Source organism: Bos indicus, chromosome 1 (genome assembly GCF_029378745.1).
Source record: "Bos indicus isolate NIAB-ARS_2022 breed Sahiwal x Tharparkar chromosome 1, NIAB-ARS_B.indTharparkar_mat_pri_1.0, whole genome shotgun sequence".
Lineage (NCBI taxonomy): Eukaryota > Metazoa > Chordata > Mammalia > Artiodactyla > Bovidae > Bos > Bos indicus.
Genome location: NC_091760.1, coordinates 45,822,891 through 45,842,777, shown reverse-complemented (window position 1 = coordinate 45,842,777; position 19,887 = coordinate 45,822,891). Strand labels below are relative to the sequence as shown.

The window sequence follows — 19,887 nt, the reverse complement described above, 5'->3', positions numbered from 1 at the left end:
CAAGCAAAATAAACACAGGGGAAACCACATTTAGACACATCGTGGTAAAACTGCTAAAACTCAAAAATAAGGAGAAAATCCTGAAAGCATCCAACCACCAGTCCGGACAGTTTTACTGCTGAGTTAGGGTAGAAATAATACCCATCTTATATAAATTCTGTTGGAAAATAGAGAAAGGGAGAAACTTCCCAAATGATATTATAAAGCCAGGATAACCCTGATACCAAAATCTGACAAAAAACACCTTAAAGGAAAAAAAATTACAGACCGATAAACTTCATTTATCGGAGAAGGCAATGGCACCCCACTCCAGTACTCTTGCCTGGAAAATCCCATGGATGGAGGAGCCTGGAAGGCTGCAGTCCATGGGGTTGCTGAGGGTCGGACACGACTGAGCGACTTCACTTTGACTTTTCACTTTCATCCATTGGACAAGGAAATGGCAACCCACTCCAGTGTTCTTGCCTGGAGAATCCCAGGGACGAGAGAGCCTGGTGGGCTGCGGTCTATGGGGTCGCACAGAGTCGGACATGACTGAAGTGACTTAGCAGTAGCAGCAGCAAACTTCATTTATACAGATGCCAAAACCTTTTTGAAAAGTAGCAAATCAAATCCAGCAGTATATAAAAGTGACAATCCATCATGACAAAGTGAGATTTATACCAGGAGTGCAAAGTTGGTTTAACAGTAGAAAATCAATTATTTAATTCACTATGTGATAGAACAGAGGGGGAAGACAATATAGTCATTTCAATAATCATAAATTCAAAAATCATTTCAATAAAGGTGGCAAAAAACACCTGACATATTTTTTTAACCTCTCAGCAAATAAGGAATAAAAGGGAACTTCTTCAAACTGATAAAACAATCATCTATGAAGAACCTGCCTCTAACATCATACTTAATAGTGTAATATTAGATGCTTTTTGGACTTTCTGGGTGGACCAATGGTGAAGAATCCTCCTGGCAATGCAGGAGATGAAGGTTTGATTCCTGGGTCAGGAAGATCCCTTGGACTAAGAAATAACAATCCACTCCAGTATTCTTGCCTGGAAAATCTGGACAGAAGAGCCTGGAGGGCTGCAGTCCTTAGGGTCGCAGCAGGACACACCTGAGCATGCCTGCACATTGAATACTTTCACCCCTGAGATTGACAGAAATAGTTTAATATAACTGCTATAACCACTTTTATTCAACATTGTGCTGAAGATGCTGACCAGTGATATGAGTATGAAAAAGGAATAAAAACCATAAAGAAAGGGAGAAGTAGAACTGTCTTCTGTTGCAGATGATATCATCAAATACATATAAAATCCTAAGGTGTCTCAAAAAGAAACACTACTAGAATAAGCAATCCCACTGCTGGGCATACACACCGAGGAAACCAGAATTGAAAGAGACACGTGTACCCCAGTGTTCATCGCAGCCCTGTTTATAATAGCCAGGACATGGAAGCAACCTAGATGTCCATCAGCAGACGAATGGATAAGAAAGCTGTGGTACATATACACAACGGGATATTACTCAGCCATTAAAAAGAATGCATTTGAATCAGTTCCAATGAGGTGGATGAAACTGGAGCCTATTATACAGAGTGAAGTAAGCCAGAGAGAAAAACACCAATACAGGATACTAATGCATATATATTGAATTTAGAAAGATGGTAATGATAACCCTGTATGAGAGACAGCAAGAGACACAGATGTATAGAACAGTCTTTTGGACTCTGTGGGAGAGGGCAAGGGTGGGATGATTTGGGAGAATGGCATTGAAACATGTATAATATCATATGTGAAATGAATCACCAGTCCAGGTTCGATGCATGATACAGGATGCTAGGGGCTGGTGCACTGGGATGACCCAGAGGGATGACATGGGGAGGGAGGTGGGAGTGGGGTTCAGGATGGGGAACACGTGTACACCTGTGGCAGATTCATGTTGATGTATGGCAAAACCAATACAATATTGTAAAGTAATTAACCTCCAATTAAAATAAATAAATTTATATTAAAAAAGCAAAAAAAATAAATGAAGTTATATTTATTTCCACATGCTAGCATTAAATGTAGAGAAGGAAATGGCAATCCACTCCAATGTTCTTGCCTGGAGAATCCCAGGGACGGGGGAGCCTGGTGGGCTGTCGTCTCTGGGGTCACACAGAGTCAGACACGACTGAAGCGACTTGGCAGCAGCATTAAATAATTGGAAAATAAAATTATTAAATCATCTTCATTCAAATTAGCTTAAAACTCATACAATTTTTGGAAATAAATTTAACAAAATGTGTGCAAGACATCAGTACTGAAAGAAATTTTAAAGGGTCTAAATAAGGGGCCTCCCTGGTGGCTTAATAGTAAAGAATCCACCTGCCAATGTAGGAGACATGGGTTCCACCCGTGGTCTGGGAAGATCCCACATGCTATGGAACAACTAAGCCCGTGGGCCACAACTACTGAGCCCACACTCTCTAGAGCCCATGCTCAGCAACAAGAGAAGCCACCACAATGAGAAACCCATGCATCACAACCAGAGAGTTAGCCCCAGCTCACTGCAACTAGAGTGCAACGCGAGTGTTGCTCATGCAGCAACAAAGACCCAGAAAAGCCAAGAAACAAACAAATAAAATTGTATTTTAAAAATATCTAAATAAGTGGAAATATAGACCATGTATGTGTCAAATACTCATAGTTGTTCAAGAGTCTATTGTCCTCAAATTGATAAAGCCAAAATCTAAAACAAAAGAACTTTTTTTTGTAGAAATTGACAAACTGATCTCAAGATGTTATGGAGGGCTTCCCAGGTGGTCCAGTAGTTAAGACTCTGCACTCCCAATGCAGGGGGCCTGGGTTCGATCCCTGGTCAGGGAATCTGGATCCCACATGTAGCAACTAAGATCCAGTGCAGTCAAATAAAATTTTTTTTAATATTATGGAAATGTAAAAGACCTGGAAAAGCCAAAACAAACAGGGAACTGTACTCAATACTTTGTAATGGCCTATATGGGAAAAGAATCTTTAAAAAAAAAAGTGGATATTTGTATATAACTGATTCACTTGGCTGTATATCTGAAACTAACACAACACTGTGAATCAACTAAAGTCCAAAAAAAATTAAAACAACAAAACAAAGAGTTGGATCACTGACATTACTAATTTTATGATTTATTATACAGCTATAGCAATCAAAACATTATGAGATCATCATAAAAACAGCCAAACACACCACTGAAATAGAATAAACAGTTTAGAAATAGATAAAATATATATAGTTGGTTGATTCTTTGAAAAGATTCCAAGGCAATTTGGTTGGAAAAGGAAAAATGTTTCAACAAATAGTGCTAGACTAACTGGATAATATACCACGCTCAAATGTCAGGGCTTCCCTGGCGGCTTGGTGGTAAATAATTCGCCTGCCAATGCAGGAGACACAAGTTCCATCCCTGATCCAGGAAGATCCCACATGCTGCAGAGCAGCTAAGCCCACGCACCACAGCTACTGAGCTTGTTTTCTAGAGCCAGGGAGCCACAATGATCGAAGCCTGCGAGCTCTAGAACCTGTGCTCAACAGCGAGGGAAGCTACCACAATGTGAAGCCCACGCACCACAACGAGAGAGCAGCCCCAGCTCGCTGCAACCAGAGAAAAGCCTGAACAGCAATGAAGAGCCAGCACAGCTGAAAATAAATAAAAATTAATATTTTAAAAAAACTGGAGCCTATTATACAGAGTGAAGTAAGCCAGAAAGAAAAACACCAATACAGTATACTAACGCATATATATGGAATTTAGAAAGATTGTAACAATAACCCTGTGTACGAGACAGCAAAAGAGACACTGATGTATAGAACAGTCTTATGGACTCTGTGGGAGAGGGAGAGGGTGAGAAGATTTGGGAAAATGGCATTGAAACATGTAAAATATCATGTATGAAACGAGTTGCCAGTCCAGGTTCGATGCACGATACTGGATGCTTGGGGCTAATGCACTGGGACGACCCAGAGGGAGGGTATGGGGAGGGAGGAGGGAGGAGGGTTCAGGATGGGGAACACATGTATACCTGTGGCGGATTCATTTTGATATTTGGCAAAACTAATACAATTATGTAAAGTTGAAAAATAAAATAAAATTTAAAAAAAAATAAAAAAACACAATACGAGATGGACCTGAGACACAAAAGCTAAAACTACAAAGCTTCCCTGGGAAAACAGGAGATGAATATCTCCACAACTTTAGGACAAAGATTTTTATTTAAAGAAGATGTAAAAAGCACTAAACATAAAAGAAAAAAAATATTGATAAACTGTACTTAAAATACTGCTCATCAAAACACACCATTAAGATAATAAAAATAGAAGCTACAGACTGGGAGAAAATATTTGCAGTACTTCTCTGTCAAAGAAAGTGTTGCTATAACTATAAATTAGGACTGTAAATTGTAGACAGTACACATTATTAGTAACACAAACAACCCACTTTTTTAAATGGGTAAAAGGCTTGAATACATACTTCATAAAAGAAGATATACGGAAGGGCACTAATCACATGAAAGTGATCAGCATATTAGTCATCAGAGAAATGCAAAGTAAAACCGCAGTGAAATATCATCTCACACCCAACTAGAATGGCTAAAATTACAAAAGGATGATGCCAAATGTTAAGGATGTGAAACAACTGGAACTCTAGCAAACTGCTGCTAAGAATTTCAGATGGTACGACCGTTTTGGAAAGCTGTTTGGTACTAACATGAAGCTAAATAAAGATACACATACATATGATGAGAAATTCCATGCCTACATAAATATGCAAAATAAAGGAAATATATGTCCACAAAGAGACTAGAATGTTTCTAACACCTGCAGTAAATGCAGTCAATCATATGCCACCTTTAGGACTGAAGCACTCACTCCTCCAGCTTTGAGTAAGTTAAGTAACTAAGTGTTAGTCACTCAGTCGTGCCCTACTCATTGTGACCCCATGGACTACAGCCCACCAGGCTCCTTTGTCCATGAGATTTTCCAGGCAAGGATACTGGAGTGGGTTGTCATTTCCTTCATCCAGGGGATGTTCCCAACCAAGGGATTGAACCCGGATCTCCTGCACTGCAGGCAGATTCTTTACTGACTGAGCTACCCCCAGCTTTGAGGGATGTTGACAACTAAGAAAACAGCTGAATCCTTTTCTAGGAATTGCCCTCAACTGAAGAGAATCAGCTCATACAAGAGCCTTATGACACATGCCATGACTAGTCAATGCTAGGGAATAAAGTCTCATTCCCCAGCCTCAATGCCTCAAAGAAAGTATTTTCCAAAGACAGCTGTACTACATGTTCCATCTCATTCACTCTTCTTGTAATGATGACACTTCTCCATCGAGAAGCAGGTTTATGGTCTCTCCTTGGATCCAGAGGAATTTTGTATCTGTCTTGACTAATACAGTGTGAGAAATGTGCTGTGTGACTTCCAGATGGGATCATAAAAGGTGGTTTGGCCTCCACCTAGCTCCTTCTCACTCAGAGGGAGATGCTTTAGAAGCCTTGAGCCTATAGGATACATGTAAGAAGCCTGGCTACTCTGAAGCCTCCATGCTGGAGATATCAAGTGGGGAACTACACAGACACAGGAAAGCTGGAGGAGCTTCAGCTGTTTCAACTTTCTGAGTCTTCCCAGCCCAGGCACTGCACATGGGTGGAGAAGCATTTAGGTGACCCCAGCTCCAGCCACCATCTGAGGGCAACTTTATGAGACATCCTAATCCAGAACTACATAGGCAGGCTGCTTCCAAATTCTGAATTCTGACAGATAATAAATAATTGTGGCTTTAAGCCACTAGGTTTCGGGGTGATTTCTTCTGCAGCAAGATAGCTAATATACAGAGGGCAACTCTGAAGGGCCAGCCCAGCTCCCACTGTGTTGCAGTTCAGTTTCTTCTTTCACCCAATCCTGCCTGTCATTCCCCGTGAGTACTGATCCCTACACCACCTGTTGAAATTTTTAATATAGTAAAACTAAAACCTTCAACTCAGAATTTGTTTCCCAGGGAATCCAATCTCAGAAGTTTTCAGGTTTTTAAAATTTTTTTTATTTTTTGGCCACACTGTGGCTTGTAGGATTTTAGTTGCCTGACCAAGGATCACCCCAGGCCCCATGTAATCCTAACCACCAGACTGCCAGGGAAATCACTCGGAAGTTTTATTTATTGTAGTTAAAAGGGAAAAAAAAAAAGGAAACCACCATCAACAGCAGACTGAATAAATGAATTATAGTATATCCATATAATAGACTATTCATTGTTTAGTAATAAAAAGATATACAACATCAATGAATCTTAAAAACATGTTAACAAGAGTATTCAGACATAAAAGAGTAAATCTTATATGGTTCTTTTTTGAAGTTCAAGGATAACAATTAATCTACGGTGATACAATCAGAACAGTGTTTGCCTAAAGGGTGGGAAGTAGTTGTGGGAAGACTGACTGGCAAGGAACACCTACAGCTACTATAAATAGAAAACACAGCCTAACATAAAACCTCACATTAAAGGCACCTCAATCTCTTTTACCTAATACATCATGTCAGATTCTCAACTAAAAATTACAGGGCATGCTGATAGGCAAAAAATGACTGAGGGGACAAGCCAACCATCAGAACCAGATTTATAGACAGCAGAGATTCTGGAATTATCAGACCAGGAATTAAAGATAATTATTATTAATATACTAAGAGCTTTAATGAAAAAATGGGCAATCTTTAAGAACAAGGAGGTAATATAATCAGATAAATGGAAATTCTAAGCAAGAATCAAAAAGAAATGCTGTAATCAAAAAACACTGACAGAAATGAAGAATTCCTTTGCTGGGTTCATCAGTAGACTGATAAGAATCAGTGCGCTTGAAGAATTCAGTAGAAGCTTCCCAAACTAAAAGGAGGAAAAAAAAAAAAAAACTGTGAAAAATAGAATATCTAAGAACTATGGGACAAAAGGTATAACATATATATAATGGGAATAGGAGAAGGAGTGGTGGTGGTTTAGTCGCTAAGTCATCTCTGACTTTGCAATCCCATGGACTGGCCTGCCAGGCTGGTCTGTTCATGGGATTCTCCAGGCAAGAATGCTGGAGTGGGTTGCCATTTCCTTCTCCAGGGAAATCTTCCCAACCCAAGAATTGAACCCAGGTCTCCTGCATTGCAAACAGATTCTTTACTGAGTGAGCTATAAGGGAAGTCCAACAGAAGTAGAGGAAAGAGCAAAAAGAACTGAAAAGACATTTTAAGTTTTGATGGCTGAGACTATTCCAAAATAAATGACAGACACCAAATCACAGAATCAGCAGTCTCAGAGTCAGAGAACACACTAACTCAGATAAAAGTTAAAAATAAAACAAAACCCTATACTTAGGCACCTCCTATTCAAACAGCAAAAAATCAAAGACAAAAAGATCATTTCAGAAGAAGTCAAAAGGGAGAAAAATACCTATAAAGCAACAAGTATAAAAGCTATACTGGAACTCTCCTCAGAAATCATGCAAGCAAAAAACGAGTAGAGTTAAATATTTAGTGCTGAATGAAAACAACAAAATATTCTGCATCCAAATAATTATCCTTTAAAAGTAAAGAAGAAAGACATTCTCAGACAGAAAAATTTAGGGAGTTCATCACCAGAAGACTTACCTTGCAAGAAATGTTAAAGGAAATTTATTCAGAAAGAAGGAAATGATACAGGTCAGAAACTCAGATCTACGTAAGAAGAGAATTAGAGAAGGAATAAATGAAGGTAAAATAAGTCTTCCAGTTTTTTTTTATTCTTAATCGATCTGATAACAGTTTGTTCAAAATAATAATAATAATGATACATGAGATGATTAAAGCTTATGGACAAATGAAATGAATGACAAGAAATGTTATAAAGAAAGAGAATGAGGAATTGGGAAGATCTGCTATAAGGTGGTGGCATTACTCATGGGACTATATATTATTACTAGAAAGTGAATTTAGATTAATTAATTATATATTATATATTATATATATATTAATTAATTATATATTAATTAATATATATTGCAAACTTTAGGATGCTCCTAGGCATTCACCCAAATAAATGTAAACTTGTCCCCACACAAAAAGCAGCACCTGAATGTTTATAACAATGGTATATATAATCACCTAAAACTGGAAGCAAATTAGATGACCTTCATGAATAGATTAAAAAAAAATAACACCTGTGGAATATCCATACAATGGCATATTATTTAGCCATAAAAAGAAATGATCTATGAAGCCCACAAAAGATATGGAGGAATATTAAACATGTTTAGCTAAGTGAAAGGAGCCAGTCTACATACAGTATGATTTCAAATATATCATTCTGGAAAAGCCAAAACTACAGAGACAGTAAAGAAATCAGGGGTTGGGGAAGGGAGGGTAGGATGAATAGGTGAAATGAACTGGATTTTCAGGGCAGTAAACTATTCTGTATGATCCTGTAACAGTGACTATCTGTCATTATGTATTTGTCAAAATCCACACAACACTATAACAGAAGAGTGAACCATAATGTCACCTATATATTAATAATCATGTGTCAACATTGGCTTGTCTATTGAAACAAAAGCAACACATCAGTGTAAGATATTAATAAGGGAAACTATAGAGGGGGTGGGGTGATGAGAGAGAGAGACAGTAAATGGGAATTCTCTGTACTTTCTGCTTAATTTTTCCGTAAACCTAAAACTGCTCTAAAAACCACTACAATATTATAAAGTAATTAGCCTCCAATTAAAATAAATAAATTAAAAATAAAAAATAATAAAAATAAAAATAATTAGTTGTTTTTTTTTTTTTAAAGAGATATGGATTCTGATCTCAAACAGCTTACAATCTAGCAAGAGAAATTTAATTGAAACTGTTATGTGAAAAACTTCTGTGTAACCAAGGAAATGTGAAAATCTTTTTAAATTATAAAATATTTAAAATATGCAAGGTATAGGAAATAACAAGACATCTCTAGCTACCATATCCTGGTTTACAAGAGTAACTTTCTCTCAGATTTGCTTCAGACATTAGGGCTTCCCTGATAGCTTAGTCAGTAAAGAATCCGCCTGCAATGGAGGAGACCCTGGTTTGATTCCTGGGTCGGGAAGATCCCCTAGAGGAGGGATAGACTTCCCACTCCAGTATTCTTGGACTTCCCTGTGCTTCAGCTGGTAAAGAATCCGCCTGCAATGTGGGAGGCCTGGGTTTGATCCTTGGTTGGGAAGATCCCCTGGAAAAGGGAAAGGTTATCCACTCCACTATTCTGGCCCGGAGAATTCCATGGATTGTGTATGAGCAATGAAACTTTATACAAAGAGCTGAAACCCTTTGAGTTCCTTCATATTAATATTTCTTCACCCCCACCTACATATAACACTATTCTGAAATTATCTTCCCTGTCACAGTTTATATTATAAATATATCTAAGATAGTCAGTATGTAGCATTCACATGTAATTTCTTAATTTAAAAAAAACCTAATAACTTTTAATGGTTACAGTTCTATTCTTGTTTTGTCTCTTCATTTTGGAGTAAATTTTGGTCATTTACATTTCTTTAAGAAAACTGCCACTTGACCAAAGTATCCTACCAAAGTAGGATAAGGTTTTCCATGGTATTTGCTTATGAGTTTCCTCACTAGTTTCTGTGTTTTTTCTGAAATCACTGTCTTATTTTAATATATATTTTATTAGGTAATATTTCAGAGTTGAAATATAAAAACAACACTTATCCCCATCCACAAATATACACAAGTAATTTCTACTTATTTTTTCCAATCTTTCTTTTCACAAGGATAAGCAAATATGAATCTATAGTCTTATTTTTTCCCCCGTTTTCTGTAGCTTGCTCTTACACTTAATGAATGTCAAAATCTTTTCATGTGGTTCAGAGAACTTCCACATCTTCCTTTACAGGTGCATTATATTCCATTATCTGATTGTGTCCTAACTTACTTAACCCCTTATCGATGGCACTTTCGTTGTTTTCAGTTGTTGCTTCAAAATTGCATTCTACACATTTTACTTCGCCCGTTGTACAAATCCATTTGTAGAATCAATTTCCAGACATGAAATTACTGAGCCAAAGAGTACACATTCGCATCTTGAAAGTAATTATCATCTCGCCGCAGGAGTGGTACTAATTTGTATTTTCGCCAGCAACACAACCCTATGTGAGGTCTGGGACAAAGTACAATGAAGACCTACCTACCATTTATACAAAAGGAAAAGGAAACCTCTAACGCCGTGATAAAATACCTTCATAAGGACCTGAAAATCCAGGTCTGAATTTAGAAACCGTGGGTTCCTCGGAGCCCTACCTCAGGAGGGCAGTGGCTGGCAGCTGCCCCTTCTTGCCTTCTGTCCGTCCTGCCCCACATTCAGGCAGCCTTGCGCTCACACAGGCGGACACTCCAGGCCACACCGGCAAGCTCTTCTCACACCACACTGTGAACAGCCTCCCCTCACAGTCAGGGGAGCCGGAGCAGCATGGTTGGCCCCAGAGTGGATGACGAGAAAGGGAGGCACAGTCCCAGACGCGGGGCAGGGCTTCTGAGGGCCCGGAAGCTGACGAGGCGTGCAAGGGTTAGAACTAGTCTTAAGGAATCTCGCCGGAAATATATATATATATATATATTTATTTTTTTTTTAATTTATCTTTCCGGAAAACTAGCTTCTGGTTTTGTTGATCTCAGCTCTTGTTTCTTTGATTTCCATTCTATTAATTTGTTCTTATTTTCATTACTGCGTAACATAGTTTAGAATTTACTCTTTTTTTAACTTCTAAAGTTAGAATGCTTATTATTTCACTGTCTTGATTTTTAATATATACCTAAAGCTATGTCATTCTAACTGTATTTTTATTTTATTGGAATATAATTGCTTTACAATGTTGTTTCTCCTGTAGAACAATGTGAATCAGCTGTATATAGACATACATTCCCCTCCATGTTGAGGCTCCCTCCCACCCCTCCCCATCCTATCCCTCTAGGTCACACAGAGCACCAAGCCCAGCTCCGAGCTCCGTGTGTTATGCAGCAGCTTCCCACTAGCTATTTTACACGTGGTAGTATATATGTCAATGCTACTCTCTCAATTTGTCCCACCCTCTCCTACATCTTCTGTGTCTTCATCAGTTCAATTCAGCTTAGTTCAGTCACTCAGTTGTGTCCAACTCTTTGTGACCCCGTGGATTACAGCACGCCAGGCCTCTCTGTCCATCACCAACTCCCAGAGTTTACTCAAACTCATGTCCATTGAGTTGGTGATGCCATCCAACCATCTCATCCTCTGTCATCCCCTTCTCCTCCTGCCTTCAATCTTTCCCAGCATCAGAGTCTTTTCCAATGACTTAGCTTTTTGCATCAGGTGGCCAAAATATTGGAGTTTCAACTTCAACATCAGTCCTTCCAATGAACACCCAGGACTGATTTCCTTTAGGATGGACTGGTTGGATCTCCTTGCAGTCCAAGGGACTCTCAAGCGTCTTCTCCAACACCACAGTTCAAAAGCATCAATTCTTCTGTGCTCAGCTTCCTTTATAGTCCAACTCTCACATCCATACATGACCACTGGAAAAACCCTAGCCTTGACTAGATGGATCGTTGTTGACAAAGTAGTGTCTCTGCTTTTTAATATGCTGTCTAGGTTGGTCATAACTTTCCTTCCAAGGAGTAAGCGTTTTTTAATTTGTGTTCTATTGTCTGCCTCTCTATTCTCACCCTGTTGACAGGTTCATCTATACCATCTTTCTAGATTGCTCACATGTTAATTAATATTTAATGTTTGATTCCAACTATATTTTTAGCTGTGCACACAGTTGTTATAGAGAGTGCCTCCACTGAAGTTCTGAGTATTTTGTAATTTTCATTTGATTTCTTCTTTGCATCATTTAAAACAGTTTTTTCAACATTTATTTGAATTTTCTTGGTCAGTTTATACATTACCTTCTAATTGTATTGCATTGTAGTCACAAAACATAATCTATGAAATTGATTCTTTGGTACTCAGTAAGACTTTCTTCTGAAAATAATAAATTAACCTTTTTTTCCTGGCAATTCAAATATGTAAAATCTACTGTCCAGTTTGTTAGATATAGTTTTCAAATTTATGAACCTTTATTCATTTTCTCTACTTCATCTGTCAGTTTCTAACAGGAAAGCATTACTTTCAACCAACCTAATTGTAAATTTATCTGAATAAGCTTGCCTGTTTTGTTTTATATATTATGAATCTGTGTTATTTGATATAGGCACAGGGTTGGGCTTCCCAGGTGGCTTAGCAGTAAAGAATCCACCTGCAATGCAGGAGACATAGGTTGGACCCTGGTCCAGGAAAGTCCCATATACTACCGGGCAACTAAGCCCATATGCCACAATTATTGAGATTGTGCTCTAGAGCCCAAGACCCGTAACTACTGAGTCCAAGTGCTGCGTCTACTGAAACCTGCATGCCCTAGAGCCCGCGCTGCACAAGAAGAGAAGCCACTGCACTGAGAAACCCAGGCACTGCAACTAGAGAAAAGCCCAGCCAGCAATGAAGACCCTACACAGCCAAAAATAAAATAAGGAAAATTATTAAATAAAAAAGAATACTACTTAATAGTGGTATTTTTCTTTTCTCATTTTTTTTATAACTCCAGTGAGATAATAACATTTCCTTACATTCTTTTAAATTGTGATAAGTAATACTTCCAGAAATTCTAGCCCTATTTTTATACCTTAATGCACATTATGGAAAATTAAATACTGGACATATGTGACACATTTCATGCTGCTTTGAAAAGTAGCAAAAAATACTTAAAATTCCAAATGGAAAATATGAATTCAATTTCTTCTCCTAAACTAGACAAAATTAGAATCTATTTTGAAATGTCTAGTTTGATTAAGTGGGGAAATAAAAATATCTTTTATTTATTAGTCAAAGAAATTCCATCAGGAAACTCTAGTGTCTAGCTCAGAGTCTTTAGGGATTTAAAAATCCAGGGATCTGTCATTTGTCCCAGACCAGGAATTTGAAATATTTGGGTGAAGATAAAGTTTATTATTAAATGAGAGGACAATGTTTATGAAAGCTTACTCCACAGTGGGGGAAAAAAATGAAAAAACTTAAATTAATACACAAAAAGTATAGCCTTTAAGGTGAAATTTGTTCAACATTAACTACCTGGTTACATATTCCAATAAACTAGTTAAATGATTGAATAAAAATTTCTCCTATGGTCTGCTGCTGCTGCTAAGTCACTTCAGTCGTGTCCGACTCTGTGCGACCCCATAGACAGCAGCCCACCAGGCTCCCCCGGCCCTGGGATTCTCCAGGCAAGAACTCTGGAGTGGGTTGCCATTTCCTTCTCCAATGCATGAAAGTGAAAAGTGAAAGTGAAGTCGCTCAGTCGTGTCCGACCCTCAGCGACCCCATGGACTGCAGCCTTCCAGGCTCCTCCATCCATGGGATTTTCCAGGCAAGAGTACTGGAGTGGGGTGCCATTGCCTTCTCTGCCCCTATGGTCTAGTGAAGTGTAAATATTGAAAAATAAGAGCAGAGAGATATGGCAGTTCTTAGAACTGTTTCTGTTTCTATTTGAGCTAGTCAGCTGAAATTTATGATTAAACTTACTGCAGCTCCAGCTTGATAAGCTGAGTTTCAATCCAAAGGTCCAAACTAGATCAAGGGCATCTATTCAAGGTACATATCTGGGAGTGGAGAAAACTGCACTAAATTATCTAAAAATACATACATGAAAAATTTGAGTACCTACAGTGTACTAGATATCATCTTTAAATTGTAAATGTATTAACTAATCCTCATAACAGCCCTATAAGATGGGGTTTATATGTTTATTATATTTATAATACAATTAATAGAATGGAGGTACAGAAATGTTGAAACTGGCTCCAGTTTACTTAGTAAAAACCAGGCAGTCTGGCTGCACAACTTTTTTCCCCTACTCATGTAATTTTTCGACAACTATTATGTACACACTCTTAGTCACCATGTTATACAACAGATGTTCTTCAATAATATGTGTAATCAAAAACCCATGGGTGAGGTTAAATTCAGAATTCAAAAATCAAGGAAAAATTCACTAAACCAAAGTTCTGGTCTCTTAATTTAAAAAAGTGACTTGTAAAATGGGATCAGCTTCCCTGATAGCTCAGTTGGTAAAGAATCCGCCTGCAATGCAGGAGACCCTGGTTCAATTCCTGGGTCAGGAAGATCCCCTGGAGACAGGAAAGGCTACCCACTCCAGTATTCTGCCCTAGAGAATTCCATGGACAGTCCATGGGATTGCAAAGAGTCGGACACGACTGAGCCACTTTCACTTTCAATACTGATGTTAAAACAATGCATGCCCATCAGCCAATTACATAAGAAAATTTCTTCCTCAAAAAAGCCCTTCCCTTTCATAGGAATTATTTTCTTGATTTAAAAAGCGATTATATGAGGAAGCAAGAAGGGAGATTGGAAAAGGAGCAGAACAGAAGTGTACAACAGCAAGATTAAAACTAAATGAAAGTATAGCTGCCTAAAACCCAATTTCCTCCGTACTGGACTTTTTTTTTTAACCCCCATATGGAGTCTGTCCTCTACAAACAGTCACCTGAGTTTGATTTATTATCAAGTTTGTCTCTTGAGCAAATATGTACTTGAGTGAAATGAAAGCCAGGGCTTTCCAGGTGGCTCAGTGGTAAAGAATCCACCTGCCAAGCAGGAGACTTGGGTTTGATCCCGGGGCTCGGAAAATCCTCTGGAGAAGGAGATGGCTACCTACTCCAGTATTCTTCCCTAGGAAATTCCATGGACAGAGGAGCCTGGTGGGTTACAGTCCATGTGGTTGCAAAAGAGTTGGACATGACTTAGCAACTAAATAACAACAGCAAAATGAAAGCCAAGTATCTTTAACATGGATATTAAAAAAAAAAACTCCCTCAAAGATACTTGTTAGAATTAAATGAGAGAAGGTATGTGAAGTTTTCAGCATACTACAGTAAAAAAAAAAAACTGTAAGTTTTATAATAGTGAAATACATACATTAAAGTTCATTCTATAACCAAGCAACAGCAACTCCTAATTGAAATTTACTTACAGCAGAATTTAAATTTTTTTCTACTTTTTCACACAGAGGCCATTACTTCTTCATGAAAAATAAAAATGAGAGAGACATAATTGCCTAAACATTATATTAAACATAAACCATGGAAATATATTCTGTTTATATTGAAAATAAATTTTGAATGTGATAAAATTAATTTACCCCAAATTGTATGTATATGTTTATTTTTTCTAGGGAAGGCATTCATAGTTTTCATCAGTTTCTCAGAGATATCCAAGACGCTCCCCTTAAAAAAATAAGTTTAATAACAATTCACCTTGGGATTTCCCTGGCGGTCCAGTGGTTAAGAATCCACCTTGCAATGCAGGATACATTGGTTCAATCCCTGGCCGGGGAAGTAAGATCCCACGTGCTGCAGGGTAACTAAGCTCGCACATCACAATGACGATCCAATGCAGCCAAAAATTTAAAATAACAAAAACAACAATTCATCTCTATACCCAGTAAAGGGACAAGAGTGAGAGCATTCGATACTTCCATGAGATGGAATGGGACAGGATAGAAAGCGGCGGCAGAGAAGTGGAAAGGAAAGGAGTGAAGTGGAGGAACCAGAACTTCCTAACTAAGGCCATGTCCAACCATTGTGTACAAGGCAAAACAGTAACAGCAAACAGTACCAGTATTTCAATCTTTGTCTTTAGATGAGAACCCCCTTCTTTTCCACTGCTGCTGCTGCTGCTAAGTCGCTTCAGTCGTGTCCGACTCTGTGTGACCCCATGGACTGCAGCCTACCAGGCTTCTCTGTCCATGGGATTCTCCAGGCAAAAACACTGGAGTGGGTTGCCATTTCCTTCTTTTCCACTAGGTTTACCCAAAACTGAGGGATGTCCCTTACATAAAAAGCCTTCTTAAAAAAAAGTCTGCTAGAGCAAGGAAATGTTTGTCTTTTCTGAAGAGCTGGTATGCTTTTATTGTTAAACATGAGTTCTCTGTTATTATGTTACTTGGATCTATGTTACTTATTATGCATTTTTGGCATAGTCCTCAGGAAACACAGGGATATGTTTTGTATTTGTTTTTAGCAACTCATTTGATTTTTATTTACTTTCTATCCTCAGTCTTGTCCTGTTCTTGTAGTGTTTTTGTACTTTGGTCCTTGTTTTACGGCAGATGGTGACTGCAGCCATGAAATTAAAAGACGCTTACTCCTTGGAAGGAAAGTTATGACCAACCTAGAAAGCATATTCAAAAGCAGAGACATTACTTTGCCAACAAAGGTCCGTCTAGTCAAGGCTATAGTTTTTCCAGTAGTCATGTATGGATGTGAGAGTTGGACTGTGAAGAAAGCTGAGCACTGAAGAATTGATGCTTTTGAACCGTGGTGTTGGAAAAGACTCTTAAGAGTCCCTTGGACTGCAAGGAGATCCAACCAGTCCATTCTAAAGGAGATCAGCCCTGGGTGTTCATTGGAAGGACTGGTGCTGAGGCTGAAACTCCAATATTTTGTCTACTTCATGGGAAGAGCTGACTCATTGGAAAAGACCCTGATGCTGGGAGGGATTAGGGGCAGGAGGAGAAGGGGACGACAGAGGATGAGATGGTTGGATGGCATCACCAACTCGATGGACATGAGTTTGAGTGAACTCCAAGAGTCGGTGATGGACAGGGAGGCCTAGCGTGCTGCGATTCATGGGGTTGCAAAGAGTCGGACACAACTGAGCGACTGAACTGAACTGAACTGAATTGATTGTAGCTGTGGTCTTTGTAAGTTACCACAAATTTCCCTTTAAAAGTAGATATCTTATAAAGGAAGAAAAGAAGGGAAGGAGGAAGGAAGGGAGGTGGGAGGGAAGGAAGGGAGGCAGTTCTTAAAAGTATATCCTTTAGATAAGGTCTTATAAATTTAGTAGCCTTAATAGGATAAAACCTGCAGTTCATATTTTTTTTAAAACCTCAAATTATTTTACAAACCTTAAATAAAGAAAAACAAATTTTCATCAAGTTTGAATTTTACTGTTTTTGTTCTGATAAATTTTCTCTTGCTTGTTCTTTAAACCCTACCAATACTGTGTTCTCTAAATATGGTCTTTGGGGGAGAAACACCAGATCTATTCTCAGTTATCACTCCATAAGCAGCCAACATTCATGACTCCTTTTGCTCTCAACAGTGGATCTTTGCAGGTATGCCCTGTGTTCCTGCTGGGTCTCTCAGCCTTCTCCCTGAAATCTTCTGTCTTCACCCACCATTTCATTAGAAACTATCTCTCTCTCTCTATCTCTTTTTAAATAAAAGGGAATGCTCAGAACATCCAGCTTTGAATCCCTTTATGGAAAGGGACTAGCATTAGGATTATGGAAACTCTTTGTTATGAGGTTCTAGGGCTTTCCTTTAACATCATTCTTTGCTTAACACTGCTGCCCTTTACCTCCCTTTCTCAGGGTCAGCTCTACCATGTAACAGGTGACTAACAAATATCTATTGACTAAACAGGAAAATTGTTTTCTAAATGACATTAATTTTTAAGTAGCTTTCAATACCTGAAAAGTAGGAACTTTGTGTGAAAAACATGGTCATTTTATTTACAGTCCTAGTGAGAACATTCCTAAACTTTCTTCTTGTAATGAACTTTCATTCTGCATATGTTTAATTATTTGTGTATGTGTGTGTCCAAAACTATTTTTCTTCCTTAAAAGAAAATGAAAGTGAAAACTCACTCAGTCATGTCTGGAACTCTTTGCAACCCCATGGACTGTAGCCACTAGGCTCTTCTGTCCAGTGAATTCTCTAGGCAATTCTCCTGGAGTGGGTAGCTGTTCCCTTCTCCAGGGGATCTTCCCAGGGATTGAACCCAGGTCAGCCACATTGCAGGCAGATTCTTTACCAGCTGAGCTAGCAGGGAAGTTTGTTAAGCTTGGATTTAGCTTAACAAACCTAAACATGTGCTACTAATGATCTTAATTATTACTCTGCAATTCATTTAATCAGGTGTTAAAGGAGCAGGAAGAGGCCAATTCAACTGGTTGCTCATCACCTTGCGCACTTACACACACACACACACATGCACTCACACACTCATGTATATACAACCATATGCTAGCCATAAATTGACCCTTGTCTTTTATATTTCATAAATGATTCTCAGCCTCAGCCTGGACATGGCACTTTCTAGTACTGGTATATCAGGTGGCAGCACAGAGGCTCAACACCTTCTCTTACTCTGAGTTAAAAACAGCAGGACAACATTACCTCTCTGGATCCTGATCACAAGCCTCCAGATGCCCAGTCCCAAAACAACGGCAGTCAGCAGCCCACACACGACGGCCACCAGCACCCTGAGGTTACATGTGTGGCTGGAAGCCATGGGGAATCCAAACCACAAACCAACGTCTGGGTGAAAGACAACTGGCTTCTTTTCTTCTTCAGCCAAGAACTTTAATCAAAAACTCTTCTAGAAAAACCACAATTGCTTCTCTCAGGGTTCTGTCAGTCAGATATCTTCATTAGGATTTCTGATGTTAATCAGGCAGGAAGCAGTTCGAATCACCTAATAAAAGGAACACAGTCTGCTTGCTATTTCCTCATCCTTCACTGAATGGGATCATGCAAAAAATGATTGGTGTTATGAGGAAGAAAGATAGCTCAGGGCAATAAAGGAGAAAGGGAGGGGATAGCTTAACAGAGTCAAAGTGCAAATGTCCTGACAAGCAAAAAGTAGGGAAGAAAAAAAAAAAGGAAAAAACAAAAACAGAAAAGTCAGGAAGGCAGTGGACCTGGAGGGTCACCTATAGTTTAGCTTCCTTTTTTTTGTTAGGAGCCTCTAGCAGAGGTAGAGGAGAAGGCGGTGGCACCCCACTCCAATACTCTTGCCTGGAAAATCCCATGGACGGAGGGGCCTTGTGGGCTGCAGTCCATGGGGTCGCTAGGAGTCAGATACGACTGAGCAAATTCACTTTCACTTTTCACTTTCATGCACTGGAGAAGGAAATGGCAGCCCACTCCAGTGTTCTTGCCTGGAGAATTCCAGGGACGGGGGAGCCTGGTGGGCTGCCATCTATGGGGTCGCACAGAGTCGGACACGACTGAAGCGACTTAGCAGCAGCAGCAGCAGAGGTAGAATCACAAACTGGACTCAAGACTGCCAGGAGAAATACCAACAACCTCAGATAGGCAGATGATACCACTCTAATAGCAGAAAGTGAAGAGAAACTAAAGAGCCTATTGATGAAGGTGAAAGAGGAGAGTGAAAAAGCTAGCTTGAAGCTCAACATTCAAAAAATTAAGATCATGGCATCTGGTCCCATCACTTTATGGCAAATCAGTTCAGTTCAGTCGCTCAGTCGTGTCTGACTCTTTGCAACCCCATGGATTGCAGCACACCAGGCTTCCCTATCACCAACACCCAGAGCTTACTCAAACTCATGTCCATTGAGTCAGTGATGCCATCCAACCATCTCATCCTCTGTCATCCCCTTTTCTTCCCACCTCCAATCTTTCCGAGCATCAGGGTCTTTTCCAATGAGTCAGCTCTTCGCATCAGATGGCCAAAGTATTGGAGTCTTAGCTTCAACATCAATCCTCCCAATGAATATTCAGGACTGATTTCCTTTAGGATGGACTGGTTGGATCTCCTTGCAGTACAAGGGTCTCTCAAAAGTCTTCTCTGACACCACAGTTCAAAAGCATCAATTCTTCGGCACTCAGCTTTCTTTATAGTCCAACTCTCATATCCATACATGACTAATGAAAAAACCATAGCCTTGACTAGATGAATTTTTGTTGGCAAAGTAACGTCTCTGCTTTTTAATATGC

General features: G+C 39.1%; 1 protein-coding gene across 1 annotated transcript in view; it reads right to left on the bottom strand.

Annotated features, from left to right (window-relative positions):
- ADGRG7 (adhesion G protein-coupled receptor G7) overlaps positions 1 to 18,651 on the bottom strand; it is a 62,497-nt gene extending 43,846 nt beyond the window's left edge. The window contains exon 1 of the mRNA XM_019967512.2: positions 18,325 to 18,651. Within this exon, the coding sequence (XP_019823071.1) occupies positions 18,325 to 18,439 (115 nt within the window). The 5' untranslated portion in view covers positions 18,440 to 18,651. The remainder of the gene's footprint in view (positions 1 to 18,324) is intronic.
- Between the last annotated feature and the right edge of the window lie 1,236 nt (positions 18,652 to 19,887).